General features: G+C 44.1%; 1 protein-coding gene across 1 annotated transcript in view; it reads left to right on the top strand.

Annotated features, from left to right (window-relative positions):
* The first annotated feature begins 983 nt into the window (after positions 1–983).
* galnt18b (UDP-N-acetyl-alpha-D-galactosamine:polypeptide N-acetylgalactosaminyltransferase 18b) overlaps positions 984–22,174 on the top strand; it is a 121,381-nt gene continuing 100,190 nt past the window's right edge. The window contains exon 1 of the mRNA XM_047810384.1: positions 984–1,487. Coding sequence (XP_047666340.1) covers positions 1,256–1,487 — 232 coding nt within the window. The 5' untranslated portion in view covers positions 984–1,255. The remainder of the gene's footprint in view (positions 1,488–22,174) is intronic.

Raw genomic sequence — 22,174 nt, 5'->3', positions numbered from 1 at the left:
GCCAATGGCGAGTTTTCCCAATTTGTGCATGAATTTAACTAATATTATTTAAACCCTGTTACATATATATATATATATATATATATATATATATATATATATATATATATATATATATATATATATATATATACGACTTAAACAGTCACATTTTGGCCTTGTGATATAGAATTGCTAGGGATTTGCTTCATTTTATAAGAATCTGAATGAATACAGTGTAATGTGTAATGAAAACTTATTGTATGAATTTTTATTTAAAATGTTTAATATTTTTCCAGAACAGATGATTTGTTGTTTTACACCTTTTCAAGGCCGAACAAGTGTAAAAATGTTGTATATTATGCATATTATTAAGATGGATAACAGGAAAAAAATACAAAAATAAATGATACAATCAAGAAAAAAGTAAAATTAATAACAGAGATAAGAGAATAAATAAAATTAATAACCAAGAGGTAAGAGAAATAAATACAGTTATTAACCTACAGATAAGAGAAATAAATAAAACTTATTAACCTACAGACAAGAGAAATAAATAAAATGAATAACCCAGAGATAAGAGAAATAAATAAAACCATTTTAGCGTCTCTCTGTTGCTGTGTTTTGTTTGTTTGGACATTTGGACACGCCTACTTCGTCCTCATTGGCTCGCTTTCTAATTGAAGGCAACTCATTTGTCTCATCTTATTGGTTAAGAGCATGGAGCGCGAGCGCGCCTGCGACACGCCGTGCCGCGCCGCGAGCCTTTCCTACTCGTTCCTATAGAGACGCTTTTGCTGTGTGTGTGTGTGTGTGTGTGTGTGTGTGTGTGTGTGTGTGTGTGTGTGTGTGTGTGTGTGTGTGTGTGTGTGTGAGAGAGAGAGAGAGAGAGAGAGAGAAGAGAGAGAGAGAGAGAGAGAGAGATCCAGAGAGAGAGAGAGTGAGAGAGAGAGAGATCCAGAGAGAGAGAGGGAGAGTGGGAGAGAGAGAGAGAGAGAGAGAGAGAGTGGGAGAGAGAGTGGGAGAGAGAGAGTGAGAGGGAGAGATCCAGTGAGAGAGAGAGAGAGAGTGAGAGGGAGAGATCCAGTGAGAGAGAGAGAGATCGCGATGGAAGACGCGCCGGAACAGGAGCAGAGCTGCTGAGTGTCTGAAGGAGCGAAAGAAAACAAAGCTAGTAATAAATCCGGATCCGTGCGGAGAGAATAAAGCAGGTGACCTTGAGGAATGGCACTTTATTAAGGAGAAGAACGAGGCTGCTGGACGCAGGCATGTCGGCATGGCGTGCACCAGGAGAACCAAAACTTTAGTGTCCACATGCGTGATCCTGAGCGGAATGACCAACATCGTGTGTCTGCTCTACGTCGGATGGGTCACCAACTACATCGCCAGTGTGTACATTAAAGTCCCGGTGCCAGCCAGGAGGTCCGAGGGAGACAAGAAGGGAGAAACTCTGCGGATTATAGAGAGACTCGACCGGCTGGAAAGTGTCGTGAACCAGCACATACAAGGTGAGATGTTTCTCTCCTGCTCATTTATTTATTTATTTATTTATTTATCTCCTTCTAACGACTTGTCTGGTCCATAAATATCCTCATCATCTGTTTCAGGCCACTTTATTAATCTACTTTGACTTTAACAGGAGAGAAAAAAGTACAAACATTTTTTAACGGTTTTGGATCATAAGCATCTTTTTTTCTTTCTTCTTCTTCCTATATTTTATTTTATTCTAGCTTTAAAATAACAAGAAGCGTTGATTTAAAGTGAAGTGCGCATGAGCAGAAACCTTCGCTCGGTAAAACACTTTTGTCACAAAAAAAAAACCCCTTTTTTCATGAAGTGTCGCTTTCACCTCATTACGTTTCTACACGTTTAATAATCAGCAGAAAGTGTAAAACGTGTCAGGATACACACACAACGCTGTTTGTTATATAAAAACAAGCTATAACGTTATGATCTATAGAACAGGCGCTACCTGCTTGTGCGCATGCGCGCTGAAGAGTATTTTATTTAATAGCGTTTTAATACTTGTGAGTTGTTTCAACACTTCATTGAAGTCCAGAACGAAGCTGCTACATTTTACGTATTTTACATCCTGAGCTGGAGTCACTGTCCTAGCACCGTGTCGGGTTATTTCTGTTCCATTTATTTCTACACTGTCAATCAAATCATCGCACTGTAATTACATCCGAACTTAAAATAGCGCGCGCGAATCTCGCGAGATTTGAAGTCTTGACCGCTGTACAGTGTTTAATGATAAGGTGCGAGATATAAGATGTAAGTATGAGTTATGTGACTTTAATTCAACATGCGTGAACTTTTCAAGGACAGACAGGTGTAAAAATATTGCATCTTATGCAAGTCAAGACTCCAGAAAGAAGCTTTTATTGTCATTACAACCATATATAGATGGTGCAGTACACAGTGACATGAGACGGCGTTTCTCCAGGATTGTGGTGCTACATAAAACACAGACAGAGCTAAGGACTTAGTAGGTAGTCCTAGCTACATAAAGTGCATCCGTGCAACCTTGTGCAAACAGTGCAGGACAAGACAAACCCAGACAGTGCAAGACAAGAAGGCAAACAAGACAGTGCAAGACAAGAAGGCAAACAAGACAGCGCAGGACAAGAAGGCAAACAAGACAGCGCAGGACAAGAAGGCAAACAAGACAGCGCAGGACAAGAAGGCAAACAAGACAGCGCAGGACAAGAAGGCAAACAAGACAGCGCAGGACAAGAAGGCAAACAAGACAGCGCAGGACAAGAAGGCAAACAAGACAGCGCAGGACAAGAAGGCAAACAAGACAGCGCAGGACAAGAAGGCAAACAAGACAGCGCAGGACAAGAAGGCAAACAAGACAGGGCAGGACAAAAGGAAAACAAGACAGACAAGACAGTGCAGGACAAAAGACAAACAAGACAGACAAGACAGTGCAGGACAAAAGACAAACAAGACAGACAAGACATTTCAGGACAAAAGACAAACAAGACAGTGCAGGAAAAAAGACAGTGCAAACAAAAAAATACAAGACAACACACAAAAGACAATACACAAGACAATGAACAGAAACAGCCGACCAGTGTAAATACTGTATGTTCAGACAATATTGCATGTGCAGAAATAGTGGAATGAACACATTAGTATTATAGAGCAGTTATATCAGGTATTGTAAAGTATTGTGCAGAACAGCAACGACTGAAATGTGAGACAGTATGTGCAAAGAGCAAAAAACACGTCTGCAAAACAGCATGTAAACTGTTTGATGAATATATATTGGAAGTGTGTGTATTTGGTGTAGGTCCATACAGTTGATGTGCGTGTGTGTGTTGTGCTGGAGATGCTGTTCCCGATCCGGACTGACTGAGGTCTCTTAGTCAGGAAGTCCAGGATCCAGTTGCAGAGGGAGGTGTTCAGTCCCAGCAGGCTCGGCTTCACAATCAGGTGCTGAGGGATGATTGTATTGAACGCTGAACTAAAGTCTATAAACAGCATCCGTACATACGTGTCTTTATTGTGCAGATGGGGGAGGGCTAAATGTAAGGCCGTGGCAATGGCAGCGTCAATACGCTGAACTGTAGGGTGTCCAGTGAGGGTGGTAACTGGGTCTTGATGTGCCTCATGACGAGCTTCTCAAAACACTTCATAACGATAGGTGTGAGTGCGACGGGACGATAGTCATTTGGACAATGGTGGTTGTCTTGAGGCACGTAGGCACAACAGTGCTGCTCAGGGAAATGCTGAAGATGTCAGTGAAGACATCCACTAGCTGTTCTGCGCATTCGCTGAGCACCCTGCCAGGAATGTTGTCTGGTCCAGCAGCCTTCCGTGGTTTAACGCCACTTAGAGTTCTCTTCACATCGGCTGTGGATAGACAGAGTACCTGGTCATTAGGGAGGAGGGATGGTCTTTCTTGCTGTTACATTGTTTTGCACCTCAAACCGAGCAGAGAAGTCATTCAGCGCATCTGGGACGGTGGCATCTCTACCAAAGGCAGGTGAAGCTGTCTTGTCGTTCGTGATCGCCTGTACTGTATGCCCTAAAAAAAAAAATTCAATAAATACAAAAATAAATGATAAAATCAAGAAAAAAAAATTAACCTAGAGATAAGAGAAATAAATACAATTAATAACCTACAGATAAGAGAAATCTCTTATCGCTAAATTTTAGCGTCTCTCTGTTGCAGTGTTTTGGACATTTGGACACGCCCACTCTGTCCTCATTGGCTCGTTTTTTAACCGAAGGCAGCTCATTTGTCTCATCTCATCTTTTTTTCCCTAAGTGTGCATCGCTAGCAATGGAAAAACATTTTGAACACAACTATAACATTATAAACCGAATGTAAAAAGATGTAAACAGAAAGACGCCACATACATCCGGTGTTTCCTGAAGCATAAGTGCATTACGGACATTGTCTACCCTGTTAAGGTGTATAATTTAAACACGTACTGCAGTGTATTATGGGAATCCATAATTACAGGGAACGTTCTTTTGCTGTGCATTTACTAGGTATTATAAAATCACAGAACAATAAACAGAACACAGGTGGAAACACCCATGTTTGGTGTGGTTATTATAGTAAATATTATGTTTGAATAGAAACCACATTTTTAAGGAGAGGTTTTAATGTACTGGTTTATTATTGCAGATTAAATTGAATTTTATTTACAACATCAAACAGTAAAACTGTGTTCTTTATAACTGCCCTACTGTCAGCTGCTTTCAGCAGATGCCGAAATGAATCGGCAACTTCTGACCAATCAGAAGGAAGAATTCAGCAGCGCCGTGGTGTAAAATGTCTTCATTACTCAGTTACAGTGTGGGGTTTCGCTTAAATCAGGGCTGATGTGATGATAAAACACTCAGGATTCTTTATGTCCTGACAACAGTTACTGCATTCAGAGTTATTTCTCTCTCCATCTATTTTTTTTATAGCGTGCGTCCGTGGCGGGGGACCCAGCGCCAGCGGGGGGGGGTGACACCGCCGCCGGGGTGGGACACATCCAGCGGCGGGGTGAGACACCTCGACGCCGGGGGGTACGCTACTGTGATTTTGTTGTACACCTCCATCTTTTTTGAAACCTCCATCTTTTTTACACCCTCCTGACACCATCGGGTGGGACACACCATGCGGGGGGATGAAACCCCACGTGACCATCGGGGTGGGGACACCGCCATCGTTTGGGGACACCCCAGCCGACCTGGGGGGACACACACGCGGGGGGGGACACCGCCAGCGGGGGGGCACACAGCCAGCGGGAGGGAAGAAACCGCCAGCGGGGGGCAAACCGCCAGCGGGGGGGACACCGCCACCGGGGGGACACGCGCCAGCGGGGGGGACACCCGCCGCAGGGGGGACACCGCCAGCGGGGGGACAGCACACGCCAGCGGGGGGGGAAGACCGCCAGCGGGGGGGGACACCGCCAGCCCGGGGGTGACACAGCCAGCGGGGGGGACACCGCGGGCGGGGGCTTGACACAGCCAGCGTGGGGACACCGCCTGGCGTGGGGTACCACATCCTAGCGGGTGTGCCCAAAACTCCAGCAGGGGGTGAAGACCGCCAGCGGGGGGACACGCGGCCATCGGGGGGACACAGCCCAGGCGGGGTGTGAAGAAACCGCCAGCAGTGGTGGAAAACCTCGCATTGTTTGTTTTACACCTCCATCTTATTTGCACTCTCCTTCTTATTTACACCTCCATCTTTTTTACACCTCCATCTTTTTAAACACATCCATCTTTTATAAAAACCTCCATCTTTTTTCTTCTTTTTTATCTTCTTTTTACCCCTCCTCCTTTTTTTTACACTTCTCCATTTTTTTAGAACCTCTCTGTTTATTTTACCCTTTTTTTCCACTTCTCCATCTATTTTTTTTCTTTTTATTACCCCCTCCATCTTTTCTACAATCTCCAGCTTTCTTTGTTATTAAATAAAACATCTCTTAAACTCAGTTTGAAAGTTCGTTTATTTCACAGTTTTTGGTCACATGATCTTCCCTTCATTTTCTATCACACTGCATGTCCTGTATGTGAGAGAACTCATGATATAATCATGAAATAATCCATATGTCTGATTGTAGATGTGCACAGCAGTCCTGGGTAAAGGTGTGTGTGTGTGTGTGTGTGTGTGTGTGTGTGTGTGTGTGTGTGTGTGTGTGTGTGTTTTCCTGTGCTGTAGACCCGAGATAACGTGCAAGGTTCTTCACACAGTACAGCAGCTTGTCTTCATCAAACTCATTTGTGATTGGAAAGAAATAATTTACTTTTATTGTCGTATCGTCTTTCTTTAAACTGCGCTGTACTGACGGAGAACGAGCAGATATACAGTGCAAAAGACAGTGAAAAGAGAAGAAAACGGAAATTGATTGATTGGTTGAATGAGTGATTTATTGATTGACTGAGTGATTGACTGCTTGATGGACTGACTGACTGACTGACTGTTTGACTGACTGATTAATTGACTGAATGACTGATTAATTGACTGAATGACTGATTAATTGACTGCCTGCTGGACTGAATGACTGACTGACTGATTAATTGACTGACTGACTGACTGACTGACTGATTACTTGACTGCCTGATGGACTGAATGACTGACTGACTGATTAATTGACTGACTGACTGACTGACTGATTACTTGACTGCCTGATGGACTGAATGACTGACTGACTGATTAATTGACTGACTGACTGACTGACTGATTAATTGACTGAATGACTGATTAATTGACTGCCTGCTGGACTGAATGACTGAATGACTGACTGACTGATTAATTGACTGACTGACTGACTGACTGATTACTTGACTGCCTGATGGACTGAATGACTGACTGACTGATTAATTGACTGACTGACTGACTGATTACTTGACTGCCTGATGGACTGAATGACTGACTGACTGATTAATTGACTGACTGACTGACTGACTGATGGACTGAATGACTGACTGACTACTTGACTGCCTGATGGACTGAATGACCGACCGACTGACTGACTGATTGATTTATTAACTGACTGAATGACTGACTGATTAATTGACTGACTGACTGACTGATTACTTGACTGCCTGATGGACTGAATGACTGACTGACTGACTGATTGATTAATTAACTGACTGAATGACTGACTGACTGGTTCGTTGGTTGGTTGGTTGGTTGGTTGATTGACTGACTGACTAACTGACTGATTACTTGACTGACTGATGGACTGATTGACTGACTGATTGATTGACTGACCGGTTGGTTGATTGATTGGTTGGTTGGTTGACTGTCTGACTTTATAATACAGCTTTTTATCCTCTCTTCCATCTTTTATAAACCCCTCAATTTATTTAAATCCCCCTTTTATACCCACTTCCATCTTTTTTAACTCCTGTTAAATTGTTACACCCTCTATCTTATTACACCTTTTTTCCCTCCATCATTTAATACCTTTCATCTTGTTTTAATATCCCCATCTATCATATTTGTACACCCTCCATCTCTTTTTCACAACACCATCTTCTTTTATACTCCTCCATCTTTTTACACCCTCCATCTCTTTGCACCCTTCATCATTTTTGAATGCTTGCTCAATTGTATGCCTTACATCCCCTTTACATTTCTCCATCTTTTTTTTTTCTTTTTACACCCTCCATCTTTTTTTGCACTCCCAGCCCATCATTTTCTCCTGTTAATTAGAAGCTGTAGATTTTTTTTTTCCATTTTCATTTTTCTTCATACAGTACAAGCCCCGAGAAGCTTTTTTTTCTGTTTAATTAAAGGTGGCGTGACAAACGGTCCACTCTGGCGAATACTTCATTAACCCCAGCTTTTGGATTTGAATAGATGATGTAGTCCAGTTAGTGCTCCAGTACCTGGTTAATTCATTGTGGGAGGTTTGACGTCTAAACTCCTCACATTCTTTATTCTGGATGCTGTTTTTTAAAAGCCAGCCTGAAACCACTCATCGGGAGATGATTGTTTTTGTTGGCGGCTCTTCTGCGAGCTGTGTGTATGAATTTGACTTCCTCCTCCTCCAGTGATTTGGGAATGAAAGTCCCGGCACTGGCGCTTTGTTCTCCGCTAATCCCCATGTTGGCTTTAAAACTGTGACAAAAAAGCTTTTGTATTGCAGCAGATTAGCTGCTGCTTTTTCAGTGTCTGCTTTCCAGTCTGTCCTCGCTCACTAATGATGCGTCCACAGGCCAGACCTAACTGGAATGTGTGTGTGTGTGTGTGTGTGTTTGTGTGTGTGCGTGTGTCTCTGTGTGTGTCTCTGTGTGTGTGTGTGTGTCAGCGCGTTTCAAATTCTTTTCATTCAGCATGAGTAAAATACAAGTTCTTCTCCCAGCTACAACATGTACTGACAGATAGATTACAGTTTTTTCAGCCGTTTTATCAAGACGAGACTCGTGTATAACAAGCCCAACATTTTACTTTATAACCAGCAGCAAAAGCCAAGACTCACTTGGCTGTCAGTGATTGACTGACCTGACTGACCTGACCGGACTGACCTGACTCACTGACCGGACTGACCTGACCAGACTGGCCTGACTGACAATACTGACTGACTGACAATACTGAATGACTGACCAGATTGGCCTGACTGACTGACCTGACTGACTGACCAGATTGACCTGACTGACTGACAATACTGACTGACCAGTTTGACCTGACTGACTGACAATACTGACTGACCAGATTGACCTGACTGACTGACAATACTGACTGACCAGATTGACCTGACTGACTGACTGACTGACTGACCTGTCTGACTGACTGACCGGACTGACTGACCTGACTGTCTGACTGACTGACTGACCAGACTGACCTGTCTGACTGACTGACTGACTGACCAGACTAACCTGTCTGACTGACTGACTGACTGACCAGACTAACCTGTCTGACTGACTGACTGACTGACCAGACTAACCTGTCTGACTGACTGACTGACTGACCAGACTAACCTGTCTGACTGACTGACTGACTGACTGACTGACCTGTCTGACTGACTTTCTTTTGTATTTCCTTACATATTCACTTTTTTATATTTCTATATTTATGTACTTATATTCTGTTGTTCTGGTTTATTAGATTTATATCTGTTAACCTTGACTGACGTTCTCTCTCTCTCTCTCTCTCTCTCTCTCTCTCTCTCTCTCTCTCTCTCTCTCTCTCTCTCTCTTTCTTCTTCCTGCCAGTTATAATTGCTCCAGCTCTAAAATGTTTCCCCCATTTTAAACGTTAACATTTCTGTTGATGCTCACAGGATTTACTGTGTGTTCTTGCTGTGTGGGGTTTCTTACTTACACACACACACACACACACACACACTCTCTCTCTCTCACAGTGGGACACAACACACAGGAAGAAATGAGAGCAGAAGCATCTATATTTATCTGATTACTGCAGAAGTTTCTCTCTCTCTGTCGGATGTCCTGAACACGTCCTTTCTCTCTCTCTCTCTCTCTCTCTCTCTCTCTCTCTCTCTCTCTCTCTCTCTCTCTGCACTTCATCACACAGATGCTGTTGTGTCTAATACCTAGAACTGTGTAATGGGATCATGTTGATATTGTGGGAAATGAATGAATGAATGAATGAACAGATTTTCATGTCTTTTTAATGGATGCATCATAATATAGTTATTTTTTTCCTCAACAATAGTTCATTCATTCATTCGTTCGTTTGTTTGTTTGGGAATTATGGGTTTATTATTCAGTAGATTTAACATTTGTTTAATCAAGATGTGGGTCACATTTGAGCCTTTTTAATATTCGTGACTTGTCCAGTTTTGTTGCGCTCTCATGCTTCACCTTTCTGTTTTTGTTTTGTTTTTCTTCTCTCGCTCCTTGTCATGCTTTTCAGTCCAGCGCAGACCGGTCTGCCATCAATCATCGTGTTTAATGGGCCTGTTAATTACACACTAATTAAATCATTCAGTAATAATTGCTTTAATAACCCTGTTATTAAACACGATACACCCACACCTGATAAAGGGGGGGGGCTCCTAGAAGTGCGCTACTACACTTACTCCTGTGTAACTTGTTCTTTTACCAAATGAATCGCTGCCTCAGTCTCCAGCCAAACCCTCGTGCTGATACAAGTGAATCAGCTGTATGTAAGATCGAGTGAGTGTGTGGTTCTGTGTGTGTTTGGATCTATGTAAGATTGTGTGTGTGTGTGTGTGTGTGTGTGTGTATGTATGGATTTGTATAAGATTGAGTGTGTGTATGCATATCTGTGTGTGTGTGTATGAATCTTTGTAAGATCGTGTGTGTGCGTGTGTGTATGCATATCTGTGTAAGTGTGTGTATGGGTCTGTGTAAGATCGTGTGTGCGTGTGTGTGTGTATGGATCTGTATAAGATCATGTGCATGTGTGAATGTGTGTGTGTGTATGCATATTTGTGTGAATGTGTGTATGGGTCTGTGTAAGATCGTGTGTGTGTGTGTGTGTGTGTATGCATATTTGTGTGAATGTGTGTATGGGTCTGTGTAAGATCGTGTGTGTGTGAGAGAGTGTGTGTGTGTGTGTATGCATATTTGTGTGAATGTGTGTATGAGTCTGTGTAAGGTCGTGTGTTTATGGGTCTGTGTAAGATCGTGTGCATGTGTGAGTGTGTGTGTGTGTGTGTATGCATATTTGTGTGAGTGTGTGTGTGTGTATGCATATTTGTGTGAGTGTGTGTATGGGTCTGTGTAAGATCGTGTGTGTGTGAGAGTGTGTGTGTGTGTATGGGTCTGTGTAAGATCGTGTGCATGTGTGAGTGTGTGTGTATGCATATTTGTGTGTGTGTGTGTGTGTGTGTGTGTATGGGTCTGTGTAAGATCGTGTGTGTGTGAGAGTGTGTATATGCATATCTGTGTGTGTGTATATGGGTCTGTGTAAGATTGAGTGTGTGTGTGTGTGGGTCTGTGTAAGATCGTGTGTGTGTGAGAGAGTGTGTATGCATATCTCTCTGTGTGTGTGTATGGGTCTGTGTAAGATCGTGTGTGTGTGTGTGTGTGTGTGTGTGTGTGTGGGTCTGTGTAAGATTGAGTGTGTGTGTGTGTGTGGGTCTGTGTAAGATCGTGTGTGTGTGAGAGAGTGTGTGTATGCATATCTGTGTGTGTGTGTGTATGGGTCTGTGTAAGATCGTGTGTGTGTGTGTGTGTGTGTGTGTGTGTGTGTGTGTGTGTGTGTGTGTGTGTGTGTGTGTGTGGGTCTGTGTAAGATCGTGTGTGTGTGAGAGAGTGTGTGTATGCATATCTGTGTGTGTGTGTGTATGGGTCTGTGTAAGATCGTGTGTGTGTGTGAGAGAGTGTGTGTATGCATATCTCTCTGTGTGTGTGTGTATGGGTCTGTGTAAGATCGTGTGTGTGTGTGTGTGTGTGTGTATGGGTCTGTGTAAGATCAGGTGTGTGTGTGTGTGTGTATGGGTCTGTGTAAGATCGGGTGTGAGTGTGTGTATGCATATCTGTGTGAGGGTGTGTGTGTATCGGTTTGTGTAAGATCGTGTGTGTGTGTGTGTGTGTGTGTGTGGGAGTGTGTGTATGGATCTGTATAAGAGTGTGTGTGTGCATGAGAGTGTGTATGCGTATCTGTGAGAGTTTATGTAAGAGAGCGTGTGTGTGTGTGTGTGTGTGTGTGTGTGTGTGTGTGTGTGTGTGTGTGTGTGTGTGTGTGTGTGTGTGTGACTGAGAGAGAGAGTCTGTGTTCTACTAATAAATGAATTGCTGTCTCAGTCTCCAGCCAAACCCATGGGCTGGTGCAAAACTGATTTAATCATCAGTAATGCGTGCACACACACACACACACACACACACACACACGTGTACACACACACACACACATGCACACATACACACATGCACACATACACACACACGTGCACACACACACACACACACACAAAATATATAGCAGTCAGTCATCACTGGTAAAAAGTTTTGTATTTACCATTTTAAGGAAATTTCTATCTGCACTTGCTAATGACTCGCTTTTTAAAAGCCGACTTTAATCCTGACTTTCAGTGGCCTCGTGTTCGTGACTGAGGCTGAAATCACGGCGTACAGATCTCAGATCTCAGGGTCAGTTCAGTTTACATGAGGAAGTGGTATTAGGTTCAGCTCTTTGTGTGGATTTCCTCTTCATCACAATGTAGTCCACCTTTCCTGCTTTAAACACACAACTCTCTGTGTGTGAGTGTGAGTGTGAGTGTGTGTGTGTGTGTGTGTGTGTGTGTGTGTGTGTGTGTGTGTGTGTGTGTGTGTGTGTGTGTGTGTGTGTGTGTGAGTGAGTGAGTGAGTGTGACAGAGAGATAGTGAGTGAGAGAGTGAGTGTGAGAGAGTGAGTGTGAGAGAGTGAGTGTGAGAGAGTGAGAGAGTGAGTGTGAGAGAGTGAGAGCGAGTGAGTGTGAGAGCGAGTGAGTGTGAGAGCGAGTGAGTGTGAGAGCGAGTGAGTGTGAGAGAGAGTGAGTGTGAGAGAGAGTGAGTGTGAGAGAGAGTGAGTGTGAGAGAGAGTGAGTGTGAGAGAGAGTGAGTGTGAGAGAGAGTGAGTGTGAGAGTGAGAGAGTGTGTGAGTGAGTGTGAGTGAGTGTGAGAGTGAGTGAGTGAGTGAGTGTGACAGAGAGATAGTGAGTGAGAGAGTGAGTGTGAGAGAGTGAGAGAGTGAGTGAGAGAGTGAGTGTGAGAGTGAGTGAGTGTGAGAGTGAGTGAGTGTGAGAGTGAGAGAGTGTGAGTGTGAGTGAGTGAGTGTGAGAGTGAGTGTGAGAGTGAGTGTGAGTGAGTGTGAGTGAGTGTGAGTGAGTGTGAGAGTGAGTGTGAGTGAGTGTGAGAGAGAGTGAGTGAGTGAGTGAGTGAGTGTGAGAGTGAGTGAGTGAGTGTGAGAGTGAGTGAGTGAGTGTGAGAGTGAGTGAGTGAGTGTGAGAGTGAGTGAGTGAGTGTGAGAGTGAGTGAGTGAGTGTGAGAGTGAGTGAGTGAGTGTGAGAGTGAGTGAGAGTGAGTGAGAGTGAGTGAGAGAGTGAGAGTGAGTGAGAGAGTGAGAGTGAGTGAGAGAGTGAGAGTGAGTGAGAGAGTGAGAGTGAGTGAGAGAGTGAGAGTGAGTGTGAGAGTGAGAGTGAGAGTGAGTGTGAGAGTGAGAGTGAGTGTGAGTGTGAGAGTGAGAGTGAGTGTGAGAGTGAGAGTGAGAGTGAGTGTGAGAGTGAGAGTGAGAGTGAGAGTGAGTGTGAGAGTGAGAGTGAGTGAGAGAGTGAGAGTGAGTGAGAGAGTGAGAGTGAGTGAATGAGTGTGAGAGTGAGTGAATGAGTGTGAGAGTGAGTGAATGAGTGTGAGAGTGAGTGAATGAGTGTGAGTGTGAGTGTGTGAGTGTGTGAGTGAGTGAGTGTGTGAGTGAGTGAGTGTGTGAGTGAGTGAGTGAGTGAGAGTGAGAGTGTGATGGAGTGTGTGAGTGAGTGACGGAGTGTGTGAGTGAGTGTGTGTGTGAGTGACGGAGTGTGTGAGTGTGTGTGTGTGTGAGTGACGGAGTGTGTGAGTGTGTGTGTGTGTGAGTGACGGAGTGTGTGAGTGTGTGTGTGTGTGAGTGAGTGTGTGTGTGAGTGACGGAGTGTGTGAGTGTGTGTGTGTGAGTGTGAGTCATTCTCTTCGATCCTAGCCGTGACATTTGGAGGTTTATTTCTAACTCGTGTATCACAGAGCGAGCTAATTCTCCAGCAGCAGTTCACATGACAGAGTCTTAGCGTAAGTAAGAGGAAGCTGTAATTCACGACTTCCTGCTACATCCTCAGCTCCCCGTAGCGTCTCCCTAATAAGCAGCTGCTGAAGGCTAATTATCTCAGCAGTAAAGCATTCAGCGGAGTCGTGGAAACAAATAATACATCATCACGGACGTGTCGTGTTTAATGTCTACCAGGAGACTCCTGAACTTTGTAAGCTTCAGCGGCTGATAAATAAGCAATCGGGTGGCATTTGGGCGCGAGCGAGGGCTCTCGCGGCCTGATTTACGGCCGAGACGCGAGGATCACGACGGGCTCTTAGTCTCCGGTGGTACGCGCTCGTGCAGCCAGAGAGACAGAGTTATTTAGAAGGGCGCTCATATTTTTAGAGCAGTGTTTGCTTGGAAAATCAAAGCAAGTAACCACATCCTGATTAGCTATTTATTTGGTTTGACTCCAAGTATGTTGATTTTTGTCACCGTGAAATGGATCGGGCATTTAATTACCAGAAATAGAGCGCACAAAGAACTGATAATGAAAACAATTAATTACGGTGTGGCTGAAGGGCGAAAGCCTGCCAAGACGAGAACACGGAGCAAACGCTTGATTTTCACGGAGCACCGTCGTATTCCACGACTCTCGGTCGGAAAACGCCACGTGTCGATCATATGATGCCTCGAACCCTGACCTCATTTTTGACTCGGTTGAAACGTTACCGTGATTTAACCCACGTCCTGGAGAATGTCTCATGTTCATGTGAACTAAACAGAAATATCCAGGTCTGTGTGAAGGAATGAGATCATTATTTTAGCGTTGGTTTATTTTCGGGATCTTCACGCGGACACTCGAATTTCCTCCACTCCAATGTAGGAGGTGTAGATATATATTGGATAATAATTAACTATTGTAATAGTTGGTTTGGAAAGATTTAGTGATTCTTTATATTTTTATTTATTTCTTTATTATTAGCGTGCACCCTCTTTAGGTCATGGGGGCAAAGTTAGAAAGGTGTGGCCGGTACTCGCACGACTTACATTATCTAATATTTTATTTGTTTTTTTATACAACTGAGCAATTGAAGGTTAAGGGCCTTGCTCAGGGGCCCAACAGTGGCAGCTTGGTGGACCTGGGATCGAGCTCACAACCTCTCGAGTGGTGATCCAACACCTTAACCACTAGGCTGCCACACGCCCTTTAACATACCGACGTTGACCGTGCCACAAGACCCCCTTACCACGACAGGGCCGAGTCTATTCCTTTATTGTTTATTTTCTTTCTATTTAGTTCACAATAAATATCAATGTACCTAACATCAGTCTCTCCTCATGCTTCTTTTTTATGCCTCATCACCCGTGTCCTCAGTAGTGGTGAAGAAGCACTGGTGTGTTTTTACCACTGCGCTTCACCTTCATACCACATGTCTTCATGGAGCTCTGTGCTTTGTGCACTGGTGCATTGTCATGCTGGATCTGTGTTCCAGTAAAGGGAAATATAGTAAATCTACAGGGTCAGGGGTGCACAAACTTTTGCTTATTTAGTGTAAATGCTAATAATGATGGCACTTTTTAATTGTTTACTGAAATACCGAAGGTTAAATACCAGTGAGATGTGGATATTCTTGAAAAATGAACACGCTTTATTGATTTTGTTTTTTTTAAACTCCGGCGAAAATCGAATCAATTTCGGAAATGTTCTGCATCACGCGCCATGGACGAGGCCCTCTGATTGAGCCATATGCTTAACCATTACCCAGAATCCTCTGCTCTACCGATGTTGTTCTCCACTTGCCTTTCATACACCACGGCTAAGCACCTCCTGTTCAGCGACGTTCTCTAGGTGGAGTTCGTTTGACGTTTTTATTTACCTCATTTTAAGACGATTTGCTGAGGATTATTTTTATTCCATCGTTTCTTGAATTGCTTATAAGTTTTGAATAACTGACACTGGGATCTGGACTCAATGGTACGTTCCAATTATGTCGAAAGCAGCTAGCTACACAATATGTACGTCTGGCCACGCCCCCTTTGTTTTCCCCTTTGTTTCAGAGCTACAAGCGATATGATCAGCGTGGTTAGGGGAAGCGTATCTAGATCGCAAGCATTCGCAAAACTAGCACCTACAAAGACGTACGCTAGTCGCATAAGATTCCTTTACGCAAGTTTTTATAACAAAGTCTGCATTTTACTGCATTTTACTGCATTTTTTTTACTTTTTATTTTTATTTTTTAATCGGATTCACTAAAGCTGTTCATCGTATTCGCGACCATTTCGAAATCATGAGACGATTTTGGATCGATTCATCGCTATCTAGCTCCAGCTTACCTATGCTTATCGTATGGCCACCCCCCCCCCTTTCCTGTCAGAGATACGAGCGATAAGATCGTCGATTAGCCGTAGTGAGCGGAAGCGTAGCTTGATCGTGCACGATCGCTCAAGACGTCTTTATCAGCTTTGTATTTGTGACGATTAGCATTCAGTAGACAGTTTGGTTTTTATACCCCACTAAAGCTCAACTAAATCCATCCAGAATAAAGCTTCTGTTTTTCTTTCTTTTTTTTTTTTGGAACGGTAATACACCTACTTGCTCCATATTGCTACATATATAATATGTATATGTATATATAAACACACACACACACACACACACACACACACACACACACATATATATATATATATATAAAAAGGTGTGAGGTTTACTGTAGTCATGTTTTAGTCATTTTTACAGCTCGAGTGTAATTAAAAGCAATAATAAAAAACAAAGCAGTGACTTTATTTTAAAAAAAGTTAAAGGGGTTTTACAGTGATGTCATAAAAGAACCATTATTGGTTCCCCAAAAAAACATTTCAGTAAAGACTTCTTTAAAATAACCTTTTTTTTTAATGGCGTATAGTATAATATGTTTATAGTCTAAAGAACGTTTTTGCACCACAAAGAACTTCAGATCTTTTTCTTTGGATGTTAAAGGTTTTTTATGGAACCACAAACCCTGACAGGTGTGTTTTTTTTTTTTTAAAGCTGTTATAGGAAAATAATCATCCTCACTGTCGTGCGATGAATCCAACTCGTCACAAAGTGTCTCAGTCCTTTTACACGACATTAAAAACAGCAACTGCTTACATTACAAGATTACATTTTTATTTCTTAAAGAACGACCTTGCATCATTTTTATGCAGATGGCAGACGATATCCAGGTGATCCCTCGCCGACACCCAGACGGAGACTCTGTCCGTACCATCATCTCCTCCCAAAAAACATTCGTATCAACAACCAGACATCCTGAGATTCTGTGAAGTATCCAGAAGTCCTTGTGCATGTTGTTACCATAGAAACGATAAGATAGAAACGTATTAGAAAGAGCAGCTAGTTAGAAAGACCCCCCGGCCCCCCCGGGATGTCACTGCTTTCACCTCGATTACGGCATATGTGCTTAATAGAGACCGCAAACCTGCGGGAGACAAAAACTGTTAAATATTCTTCTTTAGGAGTTCACACAAAGCTCTGTGACAGCAGGACAAGGAGCCGAGCGCTGGAGCAAATCGAGGTCACACTGCAGTGAAACACATGATACCTGCATTTCTGAAGTGCAGACACACACACACACACACACACACACACACACACAGAGACAGCGACAAAGAGATAGACAGGGAGACAGATCGAGTGAGAGTAACCCAGAAAGGGAGACAGAAAGTGGAGACGGGGACAGAGAGAAGGAGACAGGGACAAAGGCACAGAGAGAGAGGCAGACAGGGAGATGGGGACAGAGAGAGGCAGACAAGGAGATGGGGACATGGAGACAGGCAGGGAGATGAAGAGAGAGAGAGAGAGACACTGAGAGAGAGACAGACAGGGAGATGGGGACAGAGAGGCACTGAGAGAGAGAGACAGACAGGGACATGGGGATAGAGCGACAGACAGGGAAATTGGGGACAGAGCGGCAAACAGGGAGATTTGGACAGAGAGACACAAAGAGACAGACTGGGAGTTGGGCACAGGGAGACAGACTGGGACTTGGGCACAGGGAGACAGACTGGGAGTTGGGCACAGGGAGACAGACTGGGAGTTGGGCACAGGGAGACAGACTGGGAGTTGGGGACAGGGAGACAGACTGGGAGACAGACTGGGAGTTGGGGGACAGGGAGACAGACTGGGAGTTGGGGGAAAGGGAGACAGACTGGGAGTTGGGGGAAAGGGAGACAGACTGGGAGGTGGGGGACAGGGAGACAGACTGGGAGGTGGGAACAGGGAGACAGACTGGGAGGTGGGGACAGGGAAACCGACTGGGAGGTGGGCACAGGTAGACAGACTGGGAGTTGGGGGACAGGGAGACAAACTGGGAGTTGGGGGACAGGTAGACAGACTGGGAGTTGGGGGACAGGTAGACAGACTGGGAGTTGGGGGACAGGGAGACAGACTGGGAGGTGGGGACAGGGAGACAGAGTAACAGTGAGACAGAGAATAAGAGCTGCATGGGGGGGCATAGACCCATTGAAGGATAAAGAGAGGATCAGAAAAAGAAAGATATTGTTAAGATACACAGATACAGAGGGACACAAAAAGTCACTCGTAGGCAAGACACTGTACTGTTTAGTGTTGTGTTGTCTTTTTGTCCTCCTTTATTTGTTCTGTGTTCAGGTTTTTATTCCTTCGCTCTTATAAATGCTTCAGCAAAACACTACAGTCTGCCAGTAAAGCTCATATTACTAGAAACTGAAGTGACAGAGATAAAGAGAAACACACACACACACACACACACACACACACACACACACACACACACACACACACACACACACACACACAGACGGCTGTAATCTACGCATCGTATATCAAAGTCCATGCTGTATTTGAAGGAGTATTTTTTTCACGCTTCATCCAACACTGGGAACTGATCAAAGGTGACTTATTTATGTTCAGTCTGATAATTAACATCAACCGTGAATAGTAACGTGCGATGTCCGATAGAGGTGTAGACACACACACACACACACACACACACACACACACACACACACACACACACACACACACACATTAAAGGCCACAGCTGGCTTTGTGGTTTCGTTAATGAGGACGACCATTTTGGGATGTTTGTCCAAAAGTTTTGGCACCCTCGTCTCCAAATGGGGACCAAAGCCTGAACTCGGAGGTGTCTTACTCTGTGGAATCGCCTGATGTAAATGAGTCAGTTAGAAAGAAATGTATAGAAACATTTGCTTGTCACATATATACATTACAGCACAGTGAAATTCTTTCTTCACGTATGTCAACTTTGGAGGTTGGGCTCAGAGCACGAGGTCAGCACCACTGGAGCAGTGAGGGTTAAGGGCCTTGCACAGGGGCCCAACAGTGGTAGCTTGTCAGTGCTGGGGCTTGAACCCCCGATCCACCAATCAACAACCCAGAGTCTTAAACACTTGAGCCACTACTGCCCCAAATGCGCTGAGTTTGAGGCTTAGGCTTGAAGTTACTGCTCAGAAGGGCAGAGGTTCAAACCCCAGCACCACCAAGATGCCACTTTAACCTCACCTCTCTTTCTCTTCCTATATAAATATGGTATATAATTATATATATAATTTGTGTGTGTGTGTGTGTGTGTGTGTGTGTGTGTGTGTGTGTGTGTGTGTGTGTGTGTGTTAAATGAAAGCATCTTCTGCATTTTTCTAATTTCTGCATAATTTCTATACGACTATCTGTGACACCGACATGCAAAAATTTCCTTTCACATTAAAGTTAGTCTTTTTTTCCCCCACTGAGAGATATTTCTAGCTCATATCTAGCAGTTGCCATGTTGCCCACTCCTACCTTCTACACATGCATCCCTTTCTCCTTCCTGTTGCCATGCTGGGATTGTAATTAGAAGGCAGTGATGTGTAATTAGTCATTAATTAAGACGTGCACCGCCGAGGAAACGAAGCAATCGAATAGAATCATTTAACCTCATCTCTGTTTGTTTATTACCGAGCAATCAATGTCCCGTTGACCCCGAAAACCATCTTTCACTTTATGGCATTTAACGAACGAATGGATGTCTTTTACATTCCTTTGTTATTATGTCTCTGTTAGTAGCAGAAAGTTTACCAGAAGGTTCCAGATCATCTTTGTTTCGTGTGTGTTTGTGTGTAATTGCATAATTAAGAGACGGAGGAAATCTGGCGGAACGATTTTTTTGTAATGTAATGTTAGAACTTGAGTCGAGTTCCATCGGCACGCGCACGTGAACGCGGTCATGTGAGTGTTTGCAGGCTTAGACGCTCCATAGCAGCGAGAGACACATTGGACACGTTTTCTCTCCCGGTCAGTGTCATCGTCTCATCATTTGTGCAGCTGCTGTCATAACTGTTGTGCTGTGTTATTTTATTATCCCTGCCCCCGGGGGCGCGTCACTTTCTGCCTGTTCTCCTGGGTGACATTCAATGACACCGAGGATCGTCTCATTATCCGTATCCAGCACGTCACATGACACGACTGGCAAGCTGGAAGTGACCATCATTACATATCACTATATATATATATATATATAATATAGTGAATTTAAATAGACTCCCAGATCAGCCATAATATTAAAAACTCCTGGGTAATGTTACGTACTTATTTAAACTTCAACCTTCGAGAGTTCACGCAGGCAAAGTAAAATTTTCCCTTGCTTATTGCTCAGGGTTTGTGGGTGTTTTAAGCTACAAATCCCTACCATGTAATGTATAATTGGTTTTGGGTTTGTGGCTATGTGTACAGGTTTTCTTTATAATATATTTTTTAGAAAGCTGGCTTTTATTTTTATTAGAAATCTGCACTTACAGAACGCTAAGTACTGAGTGCTTACAGAACGCTGAGTGCTTACAGAACGCTGAGTGCTTACAGAACGCTAAGTACTGAGTGCTTACAGAACGCTGAGTGCTTACAGAACGCTGAGTGCTTACAGAACGCTGAGTACTGAGTGCTTACAGAACGCTGAGTGCTTACAGAACGCTGAGTACTGAGTGCTTACAGAACGCTGAGTACTGAGTGCTTACAGAACGCTGAGTACTGAGTACTTACAGAACACTGAGTACTGAGTGCTTACAGAACGCTGAGTACTGAGTGCTTATAGAACACTGAGTACTGAGTGCTTACAGAATGCTGAGTACTGAGTGCTTACAGAACACTGAGTACTGAGTGCTTACAGAACACTGAGTACTGAGTGCTTACAGAACACTGAGTACTGAGTGCTTACAGAACGCTGAGTACTGAGTGCTTACAGAACGCTGAGTGCTGAGTGCTTACAGAACACCGAGTACTGAGTGCTTACAGAACGCCGAGTACTGAGTGCTTACAGAACGCTGAGTACTGAGTGCTTACAGAACGCTGAGTGCTTACAGAACGCTGAGTGCTTACAGAACGCTGAGTACTGAGTGCTTACAGAACGCTGAGTGCTTACAGAACACTAAGTACTGAGTGCTTACAGAACACCGAGTACTGAGTGCTTACAGAACGCTGAGTGCTTACAGAACACTAAGTACTGAGTGCTTACAGAACACCGAGTACAGAGTGCTTACAGAACACCGAGTACAGAGTGCTTACAGAACACCGAGTACAGAGTGCTTACAGAACACCGAGTACTGAGTGCTTACAGAACGCCGAGTGCTTACAGAACACCGAGTACAGAGTGCTTACAGAACACCGAGTACAGAGTGCTTACAGAACACCGAGTACTGAGTGCTTACAGAACACCGAGTACTGAGTGCTTACAGAACGCTGAGTGCTTACAGAACGCTGAGTGCTTACAGAACGCTGAGTGCTTACAGAACGCTGAGTGCTTACAGAACGCTGAGTGCTTACAGAACGCTGAGTGCTTACAGAACACCGAGTACTGAGTGCTTACAGAACGCTGAGTGCTTACAGAACGCCGAGTGCTTACAGAACGCCGAGTGCTTACAGAACACCGAGTACTGAGTGCTTACAGAACACCGAGTACTGAGTGCTTACAGAACACCGAGTACTGAGTGCTTACAGAACGCTGAGTGCTTACAGAACGCTGAGTGCTTACAGAACACTGAGTACTGAGTGCTTACAGAACGCTGAGTGCTTACAGAACGCTGAGTGCTTACAGAACGCTGAGTGCTTACAGAACACGAGTACTGAGTGCTTACAGAACGCCGAGTGCTTACAGAACGCCGAGTGCTTACAGAACGCCGAGTGCTTACAGAACACCGAGTACTGAGTGCTTACAGAACACCGAGTACTGAGTGCTTACAGAACACCGAGTACTGAGTGCTTACAGAACACCGAGTACTGAGTGCTTATAGAACACCGAGTACTGAGTGCTTACAGAACACCGAGTACTGAGTGCTTACAGAACACCGAGTACTGAGTGCTTACAGAACGCTGAGTGCTTACAGAACACCGAGTACTGAGTGCTTACAGAACGCTGAGTGCTTACAGAACGCTGAGTGCTTACAGAACGCTGAGTGCTTACAGAACACCGAGTACTGAGTGCTTACAGAACGCTGAGTGCTTACAGAACGCTGAGTGCTTACAGAACACCGAG

The sequence above is a fragment of the Tachysurus fulvidraco genome, chromosome 2, assembly GCF_022655615.1.
Source record: "Tachysurus fulvidraco isolate hzauxx_2018 chromosome 2, HZAU_PFXX_2.0, whole genome shotgun sequence".
Lineage (NCBI taxonomy): Eukaryota > Metazoa > Chordata > Actinopteri > Siluriformes > Bagridae > Tachysurus > Tachysurus fulvidraco.
This window is presented reverse-complemented; position numbering and strand designations above follow the sequence as displayed.